Source organism: Ambystoma mexicanum, chromosome 3q, assembly GCF_040938575.1.
Source record: "Ambystoma mexicanum isolate Mex_15411 chromosome 3q, UKY_AmexF1_1, whole genome shotgun sequence".
Taxonomy (NCBI): Eukaryota; Metazoa; Chordata; class Amphibia; order Caudata; family Ambystomatidae; genus Ambystoma; species Ambystoma mexicanum.
The window spans coordinates 182,007,813-182,027,511 of NC_090926.1; the positions used below are offsets into that span (position 1 = coordinate 182,007,813).

General features: G+C 47.7%; 1 protein-coding gene across 3 annotated transcripts in view; it reads right to left on the reverse strand.

Moving 5' to 3' along the window:
• The window catches only part of DIP2B (disco interacting protein 2 homolog B), a 1,149,028-nt gene that overhangs the window by 324,431 nt on the left and 804,898 nt on the right, over positions 1 to 19,699 (reverse strand). For all 3 annotated transcript variants that reach the window (XM_069653448.1, XM_069653447.1, XM_069653449.1), the window contains exon 27: positions 7,611 to 7,732. In XM_069653448.1, the coding sequence (XP_069509549.1) occupies positions 7,611 to 7,732 (122 nt within the window). The remainder of the gene's footprint in view (positions 1 to 7,610; positions 7,733 to 19,699) is intronic.

The window sequence follows — 19,699 nt, forward strand, 5'->3', positions numbered from 1 at the left end:
TGCCATGTCGAAGCAGTCTCATTTCCCTTGCCAAAACAGAGAGCTGTATCTCTGTCCCTGTAATTTAACAGTTTGGCAAAGATGGTGCAGGGAGGGCCCCCTCTCCCCCGGCTTGGGCACAGTGGCCAGTGTATGGTGTGCCCTTTCTACCAAGAAATGTTCCGAAAAGGAGGTCCCACTAAACAAGGCATTCAGCAGCAATCCGACATGGGGTTCCATGGGGCCCTTACAGAAGGATTCGGAAAGTCCCACTATTCGGATGTTGTTGCGGCGGGATCTGGATTCCAAATCGTCACATTTACCACAGAGCTTGGTCATTTCACCTTTCAGGTGAGTTATGTCGCAGGTATTCTGGCCGATGGAGTCTTCGTTGGTCCCGATTCTATTCTCCGCCTCTGTGATTCTTGCGATTTGTCTACTCGGGCCTTGAGTGAGCCAATGGTGGCAACAATATTGTCCAGTTTGACGTTAACTGCAAGGAAACCATTTTGTATTATGGTGAGAAGTTGTTCGATTTTGGTGTTTTCAGGTGAGGTGGTGGTGGCCTCCATCACTGGAGTCAGTGCACTGGCCGGGGCCTGGGAACTTGTGTAGAAATCCATCGGGCCCGTTTTCTTCTTCTTGGCGTTAGTCCCCCTTGGCATCGACCAGTAATGCATTATAGGCAACCAACGGCTGCTACCTGTGTGCCAGTTCAGTCCAACCGAGTGCTCAGGTGTCCTCGCCGGCTCTGAGACTACGCAGACGCACACATTGTGGATTTAGGGCAGTTAAATGGAGTCAGTGCACGGTGCCTTCCATACACTTATCAATTTACATGATCTCTGTGTTCGTGAGTTCAGGACATGTGCGTGATGGCGTCAGCGTTGCTTTGATCGGACAATCTATCAGGGTTTCCCACTCTGGGGTGGACGGGATACGCAGAGCAGTTATGGTTTGCCCGCGGGTGTCATTTCCAAGTTATCTGTAGCGTGTGGAGCCCATTCACCTCACAGAATGGGCGGAACTCTCCCACGTAGTGTTACACTACTATCCCCACGGCAGGAGGCACCTCCGCCTAACCTGGGCGTATGTTCTAGGCCCCGGGATAATGAGTGTCTGATTCTTGGTGACTATAGCGGGCCCGGTTTATGAGAATATGTAGAGCCTTGCCACGGTGCCTCACATACCTGTGTAGCGTACACCGCTGGAGCCGGGGTAGGTCTTATCAGAGTGTGTGCGGAGTAGTCCCTGATGGACTCCGAGGATCTCTATGTCCGTCTACTTCGGTGGAGGGACGGCGCACCTTGCCTTTGTTTCCCCAAGTCGTGGGCTTGTGTGTAGCAGAGTTAACAGTAGCTTTGTTGCAGGCCCATCCTCGAGATCTCACATTTAGGGCTTAATGGAATGACCGTAGCAAAGTAAGGTTGTTTGCAGTCATAACATACGGGCAGCACATAACCCTAGGAGCCCATTTATCACTCAGTGTACTGTAGTCTCCCACGGAGCCCCATATACTTTCTTTCACAGTGAAAAGCGGTGTAAACTACCACATGTGCAGCCGTCCAGCACGCGCGCCAGTATTATACAGATCCCAGCATTTGCAGTAGTTCAGGTCAGAAGAAGTATATTGTTGTAGAACTCGAGTACTCCTTTTGTTACCGCTGTGTGATCAGCCGTATGCCGAATGCAGAAAAGGGGGCGAGCTTGAGGCATTCCAGTGAGTGGCCGCGGACCGGGTCCCGCTCTGAGCTTAATTCTTCTACTGGCCTGTAATGTCTTGGGCCGCGCTGTCCTCCGGCCAACACATGGGGTAGTGGGCCGCCAATCCGAAATGGCAGGCCGCACTACGCCCTGTCGCAGCAGTGTGATCACCCCCCCCCCCGGACCGGGTCGGGAGGAGATGTCGGGTGTTGCAGATTAAGAGTGGAGTGAGCGGTCCAGCGTGGGGGGAGGGGTGTGGGGGGGACGGGCACACTTATCTGTTTTAAGTGTTGTTGGCGCAACTAGTGGTGTCCAGCACTCCCCCACCGTGCAGCGTGTCCTCTATCCGCTGCTCCCAATCCGCAGTGGATTCTACTCCGAGGATCAGTGCGCTTTCCTCCAATATCCCCCCCCCCCACCCCTGAGGTAATCAGGGCGTCCCCCGTCTAGGGCACGGGGGACGGTGCCAGTAGGTGTCCGCAAGCCGGTCTGTCTATTGAAGATTATGTCGGAGCTGCGATGCACATCAGACGGAAAGACTGACTCCCCCCATACCATGCCCTGATAAGTTACTGGGCTGCGGTTTCAAGTAGGGATCACCCGGAACTAGTCTTCGGGTCGCCTGAGCGCCTCACCATGCTGCGCCTTGTCGGATCATTTCCATGGGCAGACGGCTCCCATTTTTATATCAGGATTTTCACCAGAAGGTCCTCAAAGGTTTAGGCAGCACCTTCAATTCACGTAGGTGGCTTGGGTGGCTCCGAAAGAGGATTTTTTTCAAAGAAGGATTTTCGCCGGAGAGGAACCTGGCAATCAGGCGTACATTTTACATGCACGCAACAGCCCCCCCCAAACAACCCCCCAGTCCTCCTCGTTTTGACAGTCTCTGTATAGCAATGTCTCTTGTACTTGAGTTTAATACAATCTTCTTTGGTAAACTGTGGATATCGCCTCCATGAGCTTTTGTAACTCTTGAAAAACCCCTTCTGGATTTTTTTGCCCTCTTTAAGGGTATGCTGTTTACAGCTTGTTTTGAGGTAGTCTCTTACACTCTCGTCTTCTCTTATAACTCGTTTACGGTCTCTCAATTCATCCTTGGATACTTTATTTCATTTATTATTTATTTTTTACATTTATAAAGCGTGCAAAGCGGCCCTGGGGCAGCGTAGTGCGGTTACAATGAATGCTACTTAGTAACAGAAGAAAGCATGGTAGTTTGTCTGAGGTTCTTAGTTACAGTGAACCTAGACAGGACAGTTGATGGTTACATTGACAGTGACATTGTGGAACAATGAGTCTCCAACGGTTAAAGGGGAGCCGGAGGAGATCACAGGACCTTGCAAGTGACAATGTATGAGTGTGTTTCAGATGATGGCCTAGTTACAGAGCTTGGTTTGTAGTGTCTTGCGGAAGCATAGGTGGGAGGTGTTAGGGAGAATTCTCAAATGTGCCAATTCCATCCACCTTAGAGACCCCCCAGCAACTTTGCTGGATTTTGAGGACTTGATTTGTTAACCTGGAGAGTGTGTGACCCTTTTTTCCCCCACACTCATGTATTTTTGTTTGAATTTTACCTCTGTGTTTCTTTTTGGTTATGAAGTCTAACAAAATCCATAGGCATCATCTTTTACAATTGTGTCACAGCATCTTCAGTGCAGTGGCACAGGGAAGTCTTTCAGATTTCCCAAGGTTTAAATACCTTCTCTGGGATAAACTACCATTTTCCAGAGCAGTAAAGTGAAATCGATTTTACTTTGCATTGTACTTGCTAGATCCAGCACACCCTATCTTACAATAGAGTGCTGGAGGGGTCACTTAGTATTCCCCCCCCCAGAGTATAAATACTCATGTAAAATTTGTTATGTTACCCTTTCCACAATTGACTGGCTGGTGGCAGTGATTTCGTTTTGAGCTACAAAGGTTAGCATTTACTGTGACCATTCGCTGACCCAGTAACGTTAACCGCAGGAGCCATCTTTTTCAAAATGGAGTCCAGTCATCCTTTTTAAAATGGTCCCCGGTCTTTGTTTTTCGCCATGTCTTTGTGGAAAGGTCCTTTTAGATTTTGTCTCTGCACGCCAAACCAGGTTTGTTCTATTTGTTCATTCGCCTTTGCGGGCTTCAGGAGTGAAACCCGCCTCTGGCTCCAGAGTGCCTGGGGTAGGCAGAGGAAGTGAGGGGAAACTCCCTGTGCTTAGTCTCATAGGAAACCCAAATGCACTCTGGTGATGGGCTGGCTGACTGTCCGGCAAGGACAGCCACCCTGCTGGGTGAGTGACAGCTAGGCTAGAATGAATGGGAGAGAACTGAATAAAAGGTGTCTTCAGGCTTGGAAGGCAGAGTCGACCACTGGATGAAGGAACCGAAGAAGAGCTTGAAGAGGACCGCTGCTGTAACTCCTGGACCGTTGGTTTGCCCGGTGAAGCCCTGCTGCAGGTCCGAATCACCAAGTTTGCATCGACAGAGAAGCCCCTGCAAGGACAACTTCTCCCTTTGAGTTGGTAGGACCAATCAACTTCCAAGTAAGCCACCTGACACCCATCTCGGAGCTGGTTGAATTTCCTCTGAGTTGCTGTAGGAAACCGTAGAGCCAGGGAGAGGGACACCAGATTGTGCGAGTTGCTTGTAAGCTGATTTAAAGCTTTTGGAAGATCGTCCGGACTCCCAGGAAGAAGGACTGACCAAGCGCGACTCCCCTCTGTCGAGTGCGGGACCCCAGTTGTGAGAAAAGTCCACCTTGACGGCCAGGAACCGCGCTTATTGCTATTTGCTGAACCGCAAGGAGCTGAAATGCGAAACAGCCACTGAAAGTAAAGTTTGCTGGTTGGCAGTTTTGACGGTGCCAGCGCATTGTACTCTAAAAGTATCTGCACTGCTTGTGGTCTCTTGTGTTCTAATAACCCTTGTCTTTTACCAACATTTTAAGAGTATTCAGAACGCTAACAGTAAGGTATTAATGTCCCCAACACCCTAGTTACTGAAGTCACCTGTGGGTGTAGATTGGGTCTGTGGGCTATCCCAAAAGGGCCTGGTCTGATTCAGATACTCAGAGTGTACAGTATTGAAGTATATGTGTGTTACTATTCTATTGCTCCCTTCTGAAGAAGGCTTTATAACTGACTGATAAATCATTAATTGTTTATGCAAGAAACCTCAAGTGTAAGAGTTTATTTGAATACCTTTAACTGTGAATCTTTGTTTAAATCCACTACAGCTCACATTTCCCCTCTTGAGATAAGCCTGGCTGCTCAACACACTACCAAAACTGTGTAGTACAAGTTTATACCAAAGGTTGGGTTGCCCATACCTGTAGTCATAGGTTGTTTGTAGTGTTCCCAGAGGGTACAGCATTTAAACCTTGCCTAAACGGAGGTCTCGTTTCTAAGGGTAGTGGGGAGTGCATTCCAGTGTTTAGGGGCAAGGTGTAGGAAACTAGAGACCCCTGTTTTAGATCTTTTGAAGGTGGGCACATAAATCTGGTTGGAGTGGTGTGACAGCTTGGGTCTGGAGGATTTGGTTCAGATTATTTTGTCTGAGAGGTAGGGGCCCGTGAGTGAGGCACTTAGTATGGGACTTAGTCCTCGGTTGATTCCCCCCACTCCTGGGTTCTTTTGGTCATGCTTTTTCTTGGGTTATGTGGCTTGCGACAGTGTTGATATGATATGGCATTTATATCATGCCTGTGCACAAGTGTTTTTAGGCGGAAAGTGTTTATAGTCTTATATCATATTCCTTAGAAGCCCTGCAAAGGGTCTCTGAGAAACTGGCAGGACAGGAAGTGGGTGAGGTGACCAAAGCTTCTGCAGTCTTCCTCCTGCAGTGGCCTGACAAATCAGTTCAGACTCTGAGGCGGTTACCAATTGCTCCCCACCGCCCAAGTTTGAATGGTGCATGGGTCTTGATTGGTGGACTCAGCCTGTGTTCCTCGATACATTCCAAGATCCTGGAGCCGAAATTCCAAGTCAACCACTGGAACAGAAGATTCCGAAGAAGCCTGAAGGACGACGCCGCCAGCAACTACCAGCGACCGCCAGAGCCTGCTCAGTGTTAGGCTCGATTGTATGCAGTACCCTTTGGGTGCACTACAACCCTGACTTCCTGGCAATAGGAACCCAACCTTTGGTCCAAGTCTGTACTACACAGGTTGGTAGAGTGTTGAGCAGCCAGGCTTATCTCTATCTCAAGAGGGGTCAATGTGAGCTGCAGGGGAGTTACACAGAGATTCACAGTGACAAGTATTCAAATAAACACACACAAGGTTTCTTGAATAAACAATTATTAATTTAGCAGTCAGCTAGGATAAGCCTTCTTCAGATGGGAGCAATATAACAGTAACACTCAAATATGCTTCAAAATACACTCTTAATATTCTTAAATCAGTAAAGACCCTTTTGGGAGGGCACAGTCGCAACCTACACCCTCAGGTGACTTCAATAGCTAGGGTGCTGGGGACATTAATAGCTTACTGTTGTATTTAGAACATTCTTAGCAAATATTCCTAAGCAGGTAAATACTTTTGGATCCCCTAAGCAGAGCCATTCCGTAAAACAGGTTAAGCCAAAGTCAATGGACAAAAGTCTATATGGGCTGAAGCACTTCTGGTAGGTAAGTAGAAAAGTCCAGAAGTCTTTGAAGAAAACAAGAATCAATGTAGGGCCCAAGCTGTATAGGCTTTTGAGTAGTCGAAGATGCAAGCATCTCTACAATACGAGGTAAGTTCGCTCAGACTTCACAGTACCTTTGGATTGAAGAAAAAGTGCAGCAGATGACTCCTGTTCCTGTGCACCTCTGCAGATTTCACTGTTCCTGCGCCTCCGTCCAGGGGACAAGAGGGAAGACTTCTGGGGACTCCTGCACTGCAATTGGACAGTCAACGATTGCAACCGGCAATCTTTCCAACAAGTGGCACTTTGGTGTTTCAGCTCCTCGCGACTACAGCAAATAGCAACACCGTGGTTCTTGGCTGTCGAGATGGACTTTCCTTGCTTCTGGGGACCCGCACTATGTTGAGGGGACTCCGGCTCAGTCAGTCCTGCTTCATGGGAGTCCGGAGGATCTTTCTGGAGCTATTGGCCAACTTAAAAGCAACGCGCACAATCTGGTGTTCCTCTCCCTGGCTATTCGGTTTCCAGCAGCAACTCTGTGGAAATTCAACCAAGGTGGGATTTCCCAAGTGCTGTCTCAGACAGTACTTTTGTACAAAAAAAAACATTTGAGTAAAATAAAATAATGACAAGGGGACTTTAGCAGAAGTCCCTCTGACCACCAAAATAAATTAGAACCCCAACAAATAAAGGGGGAAAAAGCAAAAACAGTAAGGGCTCTGCTCACACAACTGAATTTTAGAGGCACTGGGTATCTGAATAGCAGCAGAGATAAAAAAACAAAAAGCAAAAAACGCTCAACTCTAGTTTTCACAGGATGATTGAGAAACAAATTAGCATACCTGGATTTCACTTTTAAATTCATGCAATAAGATTACACCTGGGGGGCGGGGGGTGGCTTTACAAACAAAACAATCCATCACCACAAATAGTTACCCTTTCTGGACAGGCTCAGTGATGTAAAGAAGGATTCAAATAGCAGGTTCTGAACTGCTTCCTTACACTCAGTAGGTCTGATGTATCGTGGTGCACAAAGTGAGGAAAAACACACAAGGATTTGAACCTGTAGTGCCCTGAAGCAGATATATCACCAGTCCACCAAAATAGACACCCTACACTTGCATACAAATTGTGCAGATTCAATTTCCATGATGCAAACAATAAAATCACCACTGATTCATCCGGGTAACCAGAGCTTGTTTATCTTTCAATTAGAAGTTAATTTGTGAATATTTTACTGACTTCACAGCGAGGGAGATATCATTTTATGGTTGACATGAAGATGCTTTCACCTTGTCATATTTGTATTGTTTATTCACTTACATCTACGATCATGCGGACAGTAGGTAGAGTGGCTGTGAGATTTTGCGCATGCGGCGGTCGAACTGTTACGGGGATGCATCCAGCATAGAGGCAGCCATAAAAAGCAGCAATCAACTCAATTCCTGCAGAGAAACAAGACATGTCATTATAAATATATCGGAGCGGCCCGCAAATGGGGAAGTGAGAAGGCAGAGAAGACTCCATAAATGTGTAAAGTATTTGATTAAAAACGGTTTGAAATATCAAACCTGCGTAATAGTCACAGTGGTTTTGTACAGGTGCCTGGTGAGGGCTGTGCGACCACTAACCTTAAGGTGTGGCAAAACACCCATTCAAAATAAGCCCACCTTCCTTAAAATTTGCTAGCGAGGCATTTTGATCAGGCTCACCTCCAGGAAGGATATTAAGGCTGAGTCAAAGGTACAATTAACCCACACACTTAACCATAGAAAATACCACACTGTTATACTGAAAAATATATACATTAGGTTAAATGTATGGGAGTTTTCCAAAAGTAAACCAATTGTAGGACTTGTGAAAACTCACACTTGGGATGCAGGGCTCCAACTCTATAGGCCTGACAATCACAAGTTGTTGGAGGCAATGGCTGAGCAGCCAGGCTTATTTTAGTTATCCAGGAGAAAGGGCTGTAGGAAGTACAAAGAACTTGAAGTATACACATAGGCCAAAAAAACACAGACACATTAATGTTACATATAAATAATGGTTTATTTTATATATACACACTAAGGTAAGTAATTCTTCAGAAAGGTAAGCACTATAACACACAATAAGTAACTTGGAAAACTCAATGCATTATTTATATTAAGTAAAACCTTTCTAATAACTTTCGCCAGTACACAAGTGTTTCTAGACTATATGCATCATAGAATATCTGCTTCAGGTGCAAATCCATCCCTGCTTCATAAGTCCATCCCTATCTAGTTATGACTGTCTCAGTCAGGTGTGAGGGAAAAACAGGTAGGGACAAGCTCTATAAAGTCCAAAAAGATCCAGAGGAAGTGTTTAAGAAGTACACTTTGTTGGGGAAAAGGGGTCATGGACTTCAGAGAAGGCTTTCTGTAGGCTAACAGGCGTTCAGGTTGGGCGAACGTGCATGACAAACGCACGAATCAGCGCTCCAGAACCCACTAGCAGAAATTCAGCTCTAGATAAACTCTACCAAGAGTCTCACAGCACCTTAGGAGTAAAGACGAGGTTGCAGCACGATGCCCCCACGATACAGCAACAGACCCAGTCACCAAATATCTGGCCAGGCAGATGAAAGGAGGGACATTGGAGTGGTTCTTGCAGCAGCAGTTGAGTGAAGAGTCTCGCATCAAAGGATTCTTCAGAACTCTGGTTTTTGGTGCCTTTTGGGAGCACCAGTGAAGAACAATTACTGCCTGATCGATTAGTTTCGTTTCTCTGTCCTGCACTCCGGTGAGGGGACTTCAAGGAGTGGAATCGTGCACCTGGACATCCGGAAGAAGTTGTTAGGCAAGAATTGATGCAGTAACCCTGTGGGAGACACCAGCTTTGTCCTCTTGGTATTAGGTAGCCCAGCTATTGGCGTTGGTCTGTACTACACACGTTGGTAGTTTGACTGAGCATCCAGACTTATCTCAAGAGGGGTACATTTGAGCTGTAGAGTTGTAGCAATGAAATCTACCAATATAAGTATACAAATAACACTTACACTCAAGGTTTTCTAGTAAAATAATTATTTAACAGTCAGTTTTAAATAGGAATTATTTAAAAAGGGCAACATATGTAGCAACCAAATACACTTCAAAATACTCTCTCAGAATGAATGCAAGGTAAGTAGATACTCATTAGAGATGCTTCATACATACTTCCTACGCCCCGAGGTGACTTCACTAATTAGGTCAGTAATGGCATTTATATATCTGTTCTATACTTTGCAAGTTCTGAGTTTTGTAGAAAGGAAAGGTTAAAGGAAGGAAAAGGGTTTAGCAGGTTCCCAGAGCATGCGAGTGCTTCATATCTTACAATGAAGTCTAGATAAAAACCTTTCACAGCAATAGTAGTTTAAAAACAATGCATCACCTACGAGGGACAGAAGAGTCTGCAGGGAGTCAGGACAGCCAAAGTCAATTGGAGCGAAGTCAGAGCAGAGGCACTTCTTAGATTTTAAAAAGGTTTGCACAAAGTTAGAGAGTTTGTTGGAGAAAAATCACTGTAGGGTCACAAGCTCTTACACTTGTGAAAGTTAGAGCTGAAATCAACTCTAGAAAAGCAGCTACTGCAAGTCTCAACTGAGCAGAGCAGAACTACAGACAAAGAGGTAGACCAAAGTCAGAACAGTACCTTTGGTTAGAAGAGGATCCAGCCGGCTTCTGTCTGGTTGCAGTGATGCAGATCCAGAGTTCCTCGGTGTTAGGGAGAATTTTCAGAAATGTGCTCATTCTTCTCTACCTTAGAGACCCCCAGCACTTTTGCTGGACTATGTGACTTAACCTGGGGAAGAGGGGGGGCCCTTTTTCCCACTCTCTCATGTATTTGTTCTGTGCTTTCAACTGTGTTTCTTTTGGTTTTTGGAGTATGACAAACTCCATAGGCATATTCTTTACATTGCGACACTCAGCACCTTCAGTGCAGTAATACAGGGAAGTCATTCAGATTTCCCAAGTGTTTGAATTCTTGGTGAAACTACTGTTTCCAGGAGCAGTGAAGTGAAATGGACTTTAATTACATTTATAACTTTCTAGACACAGCACCCACTATCTTACTACAGGGTGCTGGAGGGGTTACTTAGTATCTCCTTTGTCTAGTTTCTCATGTAACTTTTTTTTTTTAAGTTTTGTTTTTCAGAGAGAGTTACATCAGGGCAGAGCCGCGCTATGGGCAGCACACAAGTACATCAAATGCAGTTGTGATTTATATTTGCACATTACACAGCAAACAGAAGAGATTACGGTGATATCGGGTGTGTAGTGTCCTCACCCGGTAGCAAATTACATAAAAAGTCGGAATGGGGTCCAAATGTCTTTAGGTCGGCAGGTTGGTGGAACAGTTCATAGAAATTGTTCCTCTCATTCATTTACCATTGACAAGTATTTAAGGAGATCAGTTTGACTGGGTCTGCCTGCGGACTCAGCATTTCAAGATACAGCATTTTGCAATAACACATGATATGTTAAACAGTCGCCTAGTGGTCTCTGCCTCCTTGCCAATGTCCCCAAACAGGTATTTCAACGGAGAGAGAGATGCAGGGATTGCTGTGATTTCCTCAAGGAGTTCTGCCACTTCCCCCCCAAAATTCCATCACCTAAGGGCACGCCCAGTAAATGTGGTAATAGTTTCTCATGTAACATTTTAATGTTACCCTTTCCACAATTAATGGCTAGTGGCAGTGGTTTACTTTTTACTACCATTGTGTGTTTTTACCGCGGGCTGCGTTCGCAGCTGCAGTAAGGCATCCATGGGTACCCATTTTATCCAAACCTTCAGCACAACTGATTATACTCGGAGACTTTAATCTCGGGTTTAACGACCCCCTAGACACCCCAGCCACTGCCCTGGCCATGGCATTAGAGGAGCATGGCCTCCAACAACTCTGTTCCAAACCCACCCACTCGAAAGGTAGAATCCTCGACTGGATAACTACCCTTAATTGCAACATTACTACGGAAGATCCCACACAACTTATCTGGACTGACCACCACCTCCTCCCGTTTGACATTCTTACCAGCAATTCAGCACATAAAAGGCCTATTATTGCACCTGCCTGCCCTACTAGGAAAAAGAGCAATATCACAGCGGAAGCCCTAATACCTCTGGTGATCCCTACTTTAAACGCACTACCCGTTACAACGGACTTGAACCAACTGGTCAATGCCTACAATGAGTCCATGGCCAAAGCCATTGACATCATTGCCCCACTGAAACTGCGCAAAGGAATACCCAAAGCGCACCTGAACACATGGTTCACCCCGGAGCTCAAAACCCTTCGTCAACAAAAAAACAAACTTGAAGCACTCTGGAAATCAGTGCCTTCCATAAATAACAGAACTAATCTCACCAACATCTCCACCCTCTACAAAAATGAGATTATACGTGCCAAGAAAGATTCTCTCAATACTAGGATCTCCCAGGCAAGCTCCAGTACTAAAGAGCTCTTTAACATACTAAAGGAATTAGAAAACCCCATTACCCCCACTGACTCTTGCACTAAGGACAAACCTTGGTGCACAGGGATCCAGAATGCCCTAGCCAACAAAATCTCAGGGCTCCAAACCAAAATCAACAACAAACGACAACAACTTACTCTCGATCCCACCTCCATCCCCACACCCCTTCCACCTACTGCCACTAGTTCAGGCTTCACCTTCAAAAAGGTATCTATATTGGAGGTTCAGAAAATTATAGCATCCCTTAAACCATCGAATTGCAAGGGGGACAGCTGCCCCGCACAAATCATAAAAGATGCAGCTAGGGATCTCTCCCCATTTATCACTAAATTAATAAACCTGTCCTTCGCCAACAACATGGTCCCCAGCAATCTGAAACAGTCCTGGGTCCTACCTCTACTAAAAAAAACTACTCTCAACCCTGACATCCCCACGAATTACAGACCTATTACCACCGTCCCATTCCTACTAAAAATCTTGGATAGAGTGGCTTATTTACAAATTCAGGACTACCTCGAGGCCAATCACCTACTAGGAACTCGCCAATCTGGCTTTCGACCACAACACGGGACAGAAACGGCCCTTGTTGATCTCAAATGCCAGATAGACGAACTCAAAGACAAAAATAAGGCTGCCATCCTTCTTCTCCTTGACCTCTCCGCTGCCTTTGACCTGGTCGACCATAAAATCATGTGCAACCATTTGTCTCTGGCAGCACACTTCTCCCACTCTGCAGTCACATGGATCCAATCTTTCCTGGACAACAGAACCATGCGGGTCTTCTCCCCCCTAGCAGCGGCTGACCCCATCCCCATCACCTGCGGTGTCCCACAAGGATCCTGTGTCTCACCCACCCTTTACAATATTTTCACCAAGCCTTTATTCGACAAGCTGGACAATCTGGGTGTCACCTACACTAACTATGCAGATGACACCCAGATACTCCTCACCCTATCAGGCAACTACAACAAGGACGCCAAATGGATCAATGAAGTCTTTTCCATCATTCAGGCATGGATGGCCACACATGGCCTATGCCTGAATGATGACAAGACTGAATTGCTTCTTGTCGGCTCACCTAACACTATCAGTAAACTCTGTCCCGGCTACACTAGCTTCACTATTGACGGTAACACCATACCCATCGCCAAGAGTGTAAAAACCCTCGGTTTCTACCTAGACACGAACATTAACCTAATTAAACAAATCAATATGACCGCCTCAGCCACTGCCTACACTGGTAAACTAATCAGGGCCTGCAGACCACTGATCTCCCCTAGCAACTGTCTCATCCTAGCCAGAGCACTCATCCAATCTAAACTGGATTACTGTAATAGCCTCTATGTAGGTGCCAACAAAACAGTAATCAATAAATTGCAAGTTCTACAAAACAACGCACTACGTGCCGCCCTCAATATTCCTAGAAGGGAACACATCTCCGCCACCAGAACTGCCTGCAAATGGTTGTCCATCCAACAGAAAATAGACTTGAAAACCATATGCCTTACTTACAAAGCCCTTAATCATCTTGCCCCACCCTACCTCTCGAACAAATTTACACTAAGACAGAACACTAGAACCACCAGATCGTCCAACTCATTACAACTAACAGTTCCCAAATTCTCCCTTAAAAGAGCCGGAGGATCCAGCTTCCCAACTTTGGCATCACAACTCTGGAACTCCATCCCACTGGATATTAAATCTACACCTACTTTCCAACCCTTCAGAACTAAGGTCATCTCCTGGTTAACCAACAAATAACCGTCCTACTACATATGTATGCACCCTGAATGTCCAATTGTATGTATATTGTTTGTATACTATTATCTATGCCCTATTAATACTGTACTATTGTCTTTTACCTGTAACCTGATGCTCAAAGCGCATATATACCCCCGGGTCAAGAGCGCTATATAAATAAATATAGCGAACAAACATGGCACTGGTCGTCTTTTTTCACCATTTCTTGCCGGAAAGGTCCTTCTTGATATTTACTCTGCGCGCCAAACTAGGTTTGGTCCCTTTGTTCGTTTTGTCTTTGGTGGGATTCGAGATTAATCAAGAAACCTTGAGTGCAAGTGTTTATTTGGATACTTGTCACTGTGAATCTCTGTGTAACCACCCTACTAACACATTGAAACCTCTTGAAATAAGCCTGGCTGCTCAGCCACACTTATCAACCTGTGTAGTACAGACTTCTATCAAAGGCTGGGTTTCCTATTGCCAGGAGGACAAGGTTGTTTTAGTGCACCCAAAGGGTACTGCACCAAATCTTGCCTAACACTGGGCCTCAGTTGTGGGGACAAGAGAGAGGACGCCTGGGGGACTCCTGCACAGCAAATCAAAGGTCAGCGGCAGCTACGGGCGTTCTTCGGATCAGCACGCGGTAAATAGCAACACCGCGGCTCTTGGACACTGGTTGGGCTTCTGTCACTCCTTGAGTAAAGCACTCTGGTGAGGTGACTCGAGCTTGAGTCATCCTGCTTCCGGATGGTCCTCAGGAGACTCCTGGAGCTTTTGGCCGGCTAACAGACATTGCACTTGACTACGGATTTCTCGACCCCTGGCACTTGGTTCCTGCAGCAGCAAAGAAGTACAGCCAGTTGGGGAAGGCCTTCCAGCAAAGTTAATCTGGTGGTTACTTGGTCCCATTAGCTCAGGGAAAGAAGTCGTCCCTTCCAGAGCTTCTCTTGTCGATCAGGAAAATAAGTTTTGGCACAGCAGCAGGGCTTCACCGGGCAGGAGGATGCAGCAAGCTTCAGTCACGGTTTCTTAGTCGGGTTGTTATTCCCAGTGGTCAATTGTCTTCAATCCAAGAAACTTCACCTTTTATGCAGGTTTCTCCCATTCATGCACATCCTAGTTGTGACTCGCACAGCAGGGTGGCTGTCCTAAAAGGACAGCCAGCAAGCCACCAGCACTGTGTGCACTGTGTGCATTCAGGTTTCCCTGGAGACGAAGGACAGGGGAGTTACGGGCACCTCCCTCACTTCCTGCCCTTTCAGACACAATGGAGCCAGAGGCAGGTTTCAGTACTGAAGCCTGCCAAAGGCAAAACGAACAAAGGGGTTAAACCTGATTTAGTGTGCAGAGTAAAACCCAAGAAAGACCTCACAAACAAGAAATGGCGAAAAGAGACGACCAGGGCCAATGGTCACCAATAGGTGCTTTACTGCAGCTGAGGATTCAGCCTGCGGTAGAAAAGCACAATGATAGGAAAATTAAACCACTGCACCAGCCATTTAAACTAGTGAGGGTAACATAAAAAATGTTACATGAGAAAGTAGGAAAAGGTGCTAATAGATAATCCCGCCAGCACTCCCTGTAAAATGGGGTGTGCTGGACCTACAAGCAAAGGCAAGTAAAGTCAATTTCACTTTGCTACTCTTGGGAAATGCAGTTCACACAAGACAAGGTATTTAAACCTTGTGAGAAATCTAAAGGATTTTTCTGTGACACTGCACTGAGGGTGCTGTGTGTCACTATACAAAAAGAGGATGCCTATGGAGTTTGTCAGACTCCAAAAACAAAGTAAACAATCCAAATCAGACTCCACTCTTAGTACAAGGCTGCACCACCTGAGTTCAGGGTAGCGCAGACAGAGTACCAGGCTTATTTTAGGAGGGAGAGAGGGCTGTAGAAGCAGTAGAAAATGAAATTGTAATACAAATGGTCCAAAGAAAAACAAACACTATGTATGTGAAAATAAAGGATTTATTTAAATAAAAGTAGGCCCAGATAAACCTAAGGCTAAATAAGAACTATCACACAGTATATGGAATCATAGTTCTAAAAACACAAAACTATACTTGAAGGTACACAGACCAAAGTATAAACCGTATTTGGATCACCTAACAGTAGTTTTAGGGAAGTCAGACCTTTGCATACACATTCACTTAAGGACACCTATTCTTGGGGAGTAAAAAACAATGGGTACTTTCACAATTATATTCAGTAATGCAAGGGCAGTAGACCTACCATTTGTACAGTGACTCAGTACAAATAACATAATCAGTCAACTGGACAATATACGTTTTGAGAATAGTGGAACACTTCTTCCAGGTACAGTAAAAACCTATAACTAAGTTTGTGATAACACACAGTTCTACTAGGTGAGAAAGGATGTACTTTTCAATTACAGATGCTTTTGATATCAGTGAAACAGATTGAGATAAGCAGCAACTCTGGTAACTTATTTTTGGGATGGCGCACAGCTAAATCAAGGTAAGTAAAACCCATATACTTTTTTAACCTCACAATGAAATCCAGGTTAGATCTTTCCCAGTTATACAAGTGCCTTAGGTACGACTTATGAGGGGCAGTTAGAACCAAAGACTGAGTGTCTGCACCAGCACAGGGAAAGCAAAACCCAACGTTACACTTTACAGAATGACAACGTTATTCTAGGTTGGCAACAACCTAATACAGACGTATTCGGGACAGGCTAGCAGCAAGTCAGGAGAAGCAAGACCCAGTTGGAGGACACTTGTACAGTTATGCTAACAGGACTAATCTGGTGATACCAACAGTTGGGGGACACTCATACAATTATCCTGCAGGAATAATCTGGTCGAACCAACACATTACTTTTGGGAAGAGGCACGACCTAATCACAGGAGAGTAATATACCTTCACATCTACTTTGTTAGAATGGCAAAACAGGGGGGGGCGCTGTTGAGCAGCCTGCAAGATGGCTGACTAGCTTCTTAGCTCCGTGACCCACCGGCTGGACAGCCGCCTGCATCAGCAGTTCTTCGTATCATCTGGCACTGGAAACGAGTGCAGCGTGTGTGTGTGAGCATTGGAGCAAAGCACTGGCCCATGTTGGTGTGAAAAACGGAACATTTAAGCGGTACAGGAGCCCCTCTCCCCCTGGGCCCACCACCTGACAACTGAGGGCCGCCGGGCCGCGTGGCGTTACTGCGGGCCCAGCTCCGGGTGTGCTGCTGGGGCCTCGCCTCCCCATCCCTTGATGGGCGGCTGCCCGCTCCTGGTGCCCCGCCGGCTCGAGTGCTACTGCCGCAGGCTCGGCCCCCCCCGTGGACCGCTGGAGGGGCAGGCCTGACTTTCCTCCTGACTGGCCGCCCGCTTGCCCGGCCCCTTGCGTGCCTCTTCGGCGGCGCTTCCTCTCCCAGCCTCACCTCCCTGTGGCGGGGTGTGCCTGAGGCGGTCATCGACACGGGTGGGCCCTCCCTGCCAGCTCGCTCCTGTGGCGCGTGGAGGCGGCGCTTGTGTCCTGCCTGCAGCCATCGGGTCACTTTCCCGGATTGGACTGGTGGCTTCCCCGCTGACTCCCCCGGCCCCGCGGGGACATCTGGAGCAGTCCCTCGGCCCTGAGGACATTGCGGCCTCCTTGCCAGCGCCCGGCCTGCCGGCCGCCCCTCTGATGCTGCGGTCTGTCTGTGCGTATCCTTCCCGGTCACCCAGGGGCGGCCTGGAGGTGGCTCGGGCCTGAGCTGCGGCGCAGTGCCTGCAGCTGTACACCTGCAGGTGAGGAGCTGGGGGGCGGTGGGGGGTGTGCACTGTGCCCCGAAGTGTGTCACCCGCACTGCCTGCCTGCAGCGCGGCTCCTGCAGGCTCCACAGACACTATACACGGAAATCTGCTGCAGGCCCACGAGCCCTGGAAGTTAAATTGACTGTGTGGCTCCCCTGGCCTGGGGTAGGCGCGGTGCCGCTCCCCTCCCTGCAAGACCCTAAGCGCTGCACCTGGGGCTGGCCTTCTCCTGTGGACTTACTGCCTGGGGCACCTCTGCGGCCTCCTTGGGGGGTGTCGGGGTGGGTGGTGCTGGTCGAGGCCTGCCCTTTTCACATCCTGCCTGCCACCTGTTCGATCACGCGGCCTCTGATCGTGCTGCCCGCTCCCTCCGACACTGGGGGCTCTGGGCCCTCCTGGTCCTGTGGGGTGCCTCGCCTGACTGGTTCCCCGCATAGGTCACTTTGCTGCATCGGACTGCCGGACGCACCAACCATCTTGGCACAGAATCGCTGGCACATTGGAACGCTTTCATCTGGCACTCGTCACCCTCTTATCTATACATTGTGCTTGGTTTCGGGCTGAAAGAAACGTGGAGGCCATCCTCCCCTTTCTGATACTGCTACACTCAGGTGGCCGTACCCGCCGGCCGGCACCCTGCAAGACTGCCCTGTGTTGCTCTGGTGTGCTCCCTGGTCATGTCGAGTAAGTCGCGCAGGGCCAACAAGGCGGGGGCAATGGGCAAATATGCCAAGTCCCTTCCTAGACAGGAACAGGGAGGGTCTGCCTCGACCCAGGACGATGTGGACGCGCCTGCCTGCTCCCCCCAGCCTGACCTCACGACTCTAATGGAAACCATGGCAAAAAACTTTGCATCATTTCACGAGAAGCTGGATGACATCAATGCTAGTGTAGCCTCTAGGCGAGCCAAGCTGGATCAGCACGGAGCCAGGCTGGCCGAGGCCGAGACCAGAATTGGGTCCAATGAGGATGAAGTACACACTCTCCAAAACTATGTCTCCGATCTGGTGCGGGACATGAAACAAGTCAAGGCGAAGTGCGACGTCTTAAGAGTCCAGATCCCGCAGGAATAATATCTGCATTGTGGCGGTCCCGGAGTCCGCCCTCAAGGGCAGGATGGAACTGGCTGTTGAAAATCTTCTCAGAGACCTCTTGGGCAATCCCAACTCTCTCCGTTCTTCACGATCGAGCGTGCTCACCGAGTGCTGGCGCCCCGCCCCAAGCCGGGCGACTTCCCCAGGCCTATCATAGCTAAGGTTCTAAGCTTTAGAGATAGAGATAAAATACTACGTCTGGCTCGAGAGAAGGGGGATCTGAAGCTGGAGTCTCACACCATCCGTATCGTCCCCGACTTCTCCGTCAGTGTCCAAATGGGGCGCCGACAGTTCAATGGTGTGAAAAAGATGCTCAGAGAGAGGAAGATCAAGTATGCCATGCTTTTCCCGGCACGGCTAAAACTAACCCACCGAAATAAGTTATATTTTTTCACTGTGCCAGAGGAAGCAGTGAAATTCATCGAAGCCCACATTCTGCTTCCTGACCTGGGGGGGTGAGCCATTAGACAATGGTTGAGGACGCTTGCCCTGCTCCTTTAGATGGGCCTCCCTGTGTGCCATCAACACACTTGTCGTCTGCATATGCCTTGTTGACCTTATGGATTTTGCTTATTGCATATCTCCTGTTATAATTAACCTGTTGTAATGGTTCCTAGAATGTGTAATATCTGATACCGCTGTAAGACTTTCGGTACACTGCACCATTCCTTCACCTAAGCTGGGTTACGACAACAGTGACCCCCACTGCAGCTGCAATGCCGCGTTTGGCATTTTATGACTACCGGTTGTGCCCCAGTTGGGCATATAGGCGGGTGTTGCCGTGTTGGGTCTGGCACGCCTGCATCAGGTTGTCGGGTGGGTCCTTGTGCACTGCTGGGTTGGGGTGGGCAGTGAGGTTGGGGGGGGAGGAGGGGGGTTAAAGTTGTGGGTTGTTATATCAAAAATGGAAAAGAGGTAGTGGATAGTAAGGCGAAAGGGTGTGCCATTGCATTGCTGACCATCACATGGCCAACGGACAGGGCTGCATGGTGCTGGGATGCTCCAAAGGACTGTGTCATGACTATTAGGCTAATGTCATGGAACATTCGAGGGCTCAGCAATTATACGAAGGGGCGCTGGATAACGGCGTATGGCCAGAGGCACGGGGTCAAAATACTACTCCTACAGGAGACTCATGCCCTCACACACCTTTCATCCTCTTTGGTGCTGGCGTGGGGCGCCAATAAATATTACACATCATATTCCATGCAGTCAAGGGGTGTCCTCATCTTGATTCATAACTCTGTGGAATTCTCCCTGCGTACTAGTCACATTGACCCAGAGGGTAGGTATGTGATCCTTCACTGTCTGCTAGCAAATAAAGAGTGCCTTTTAGTTAACACAT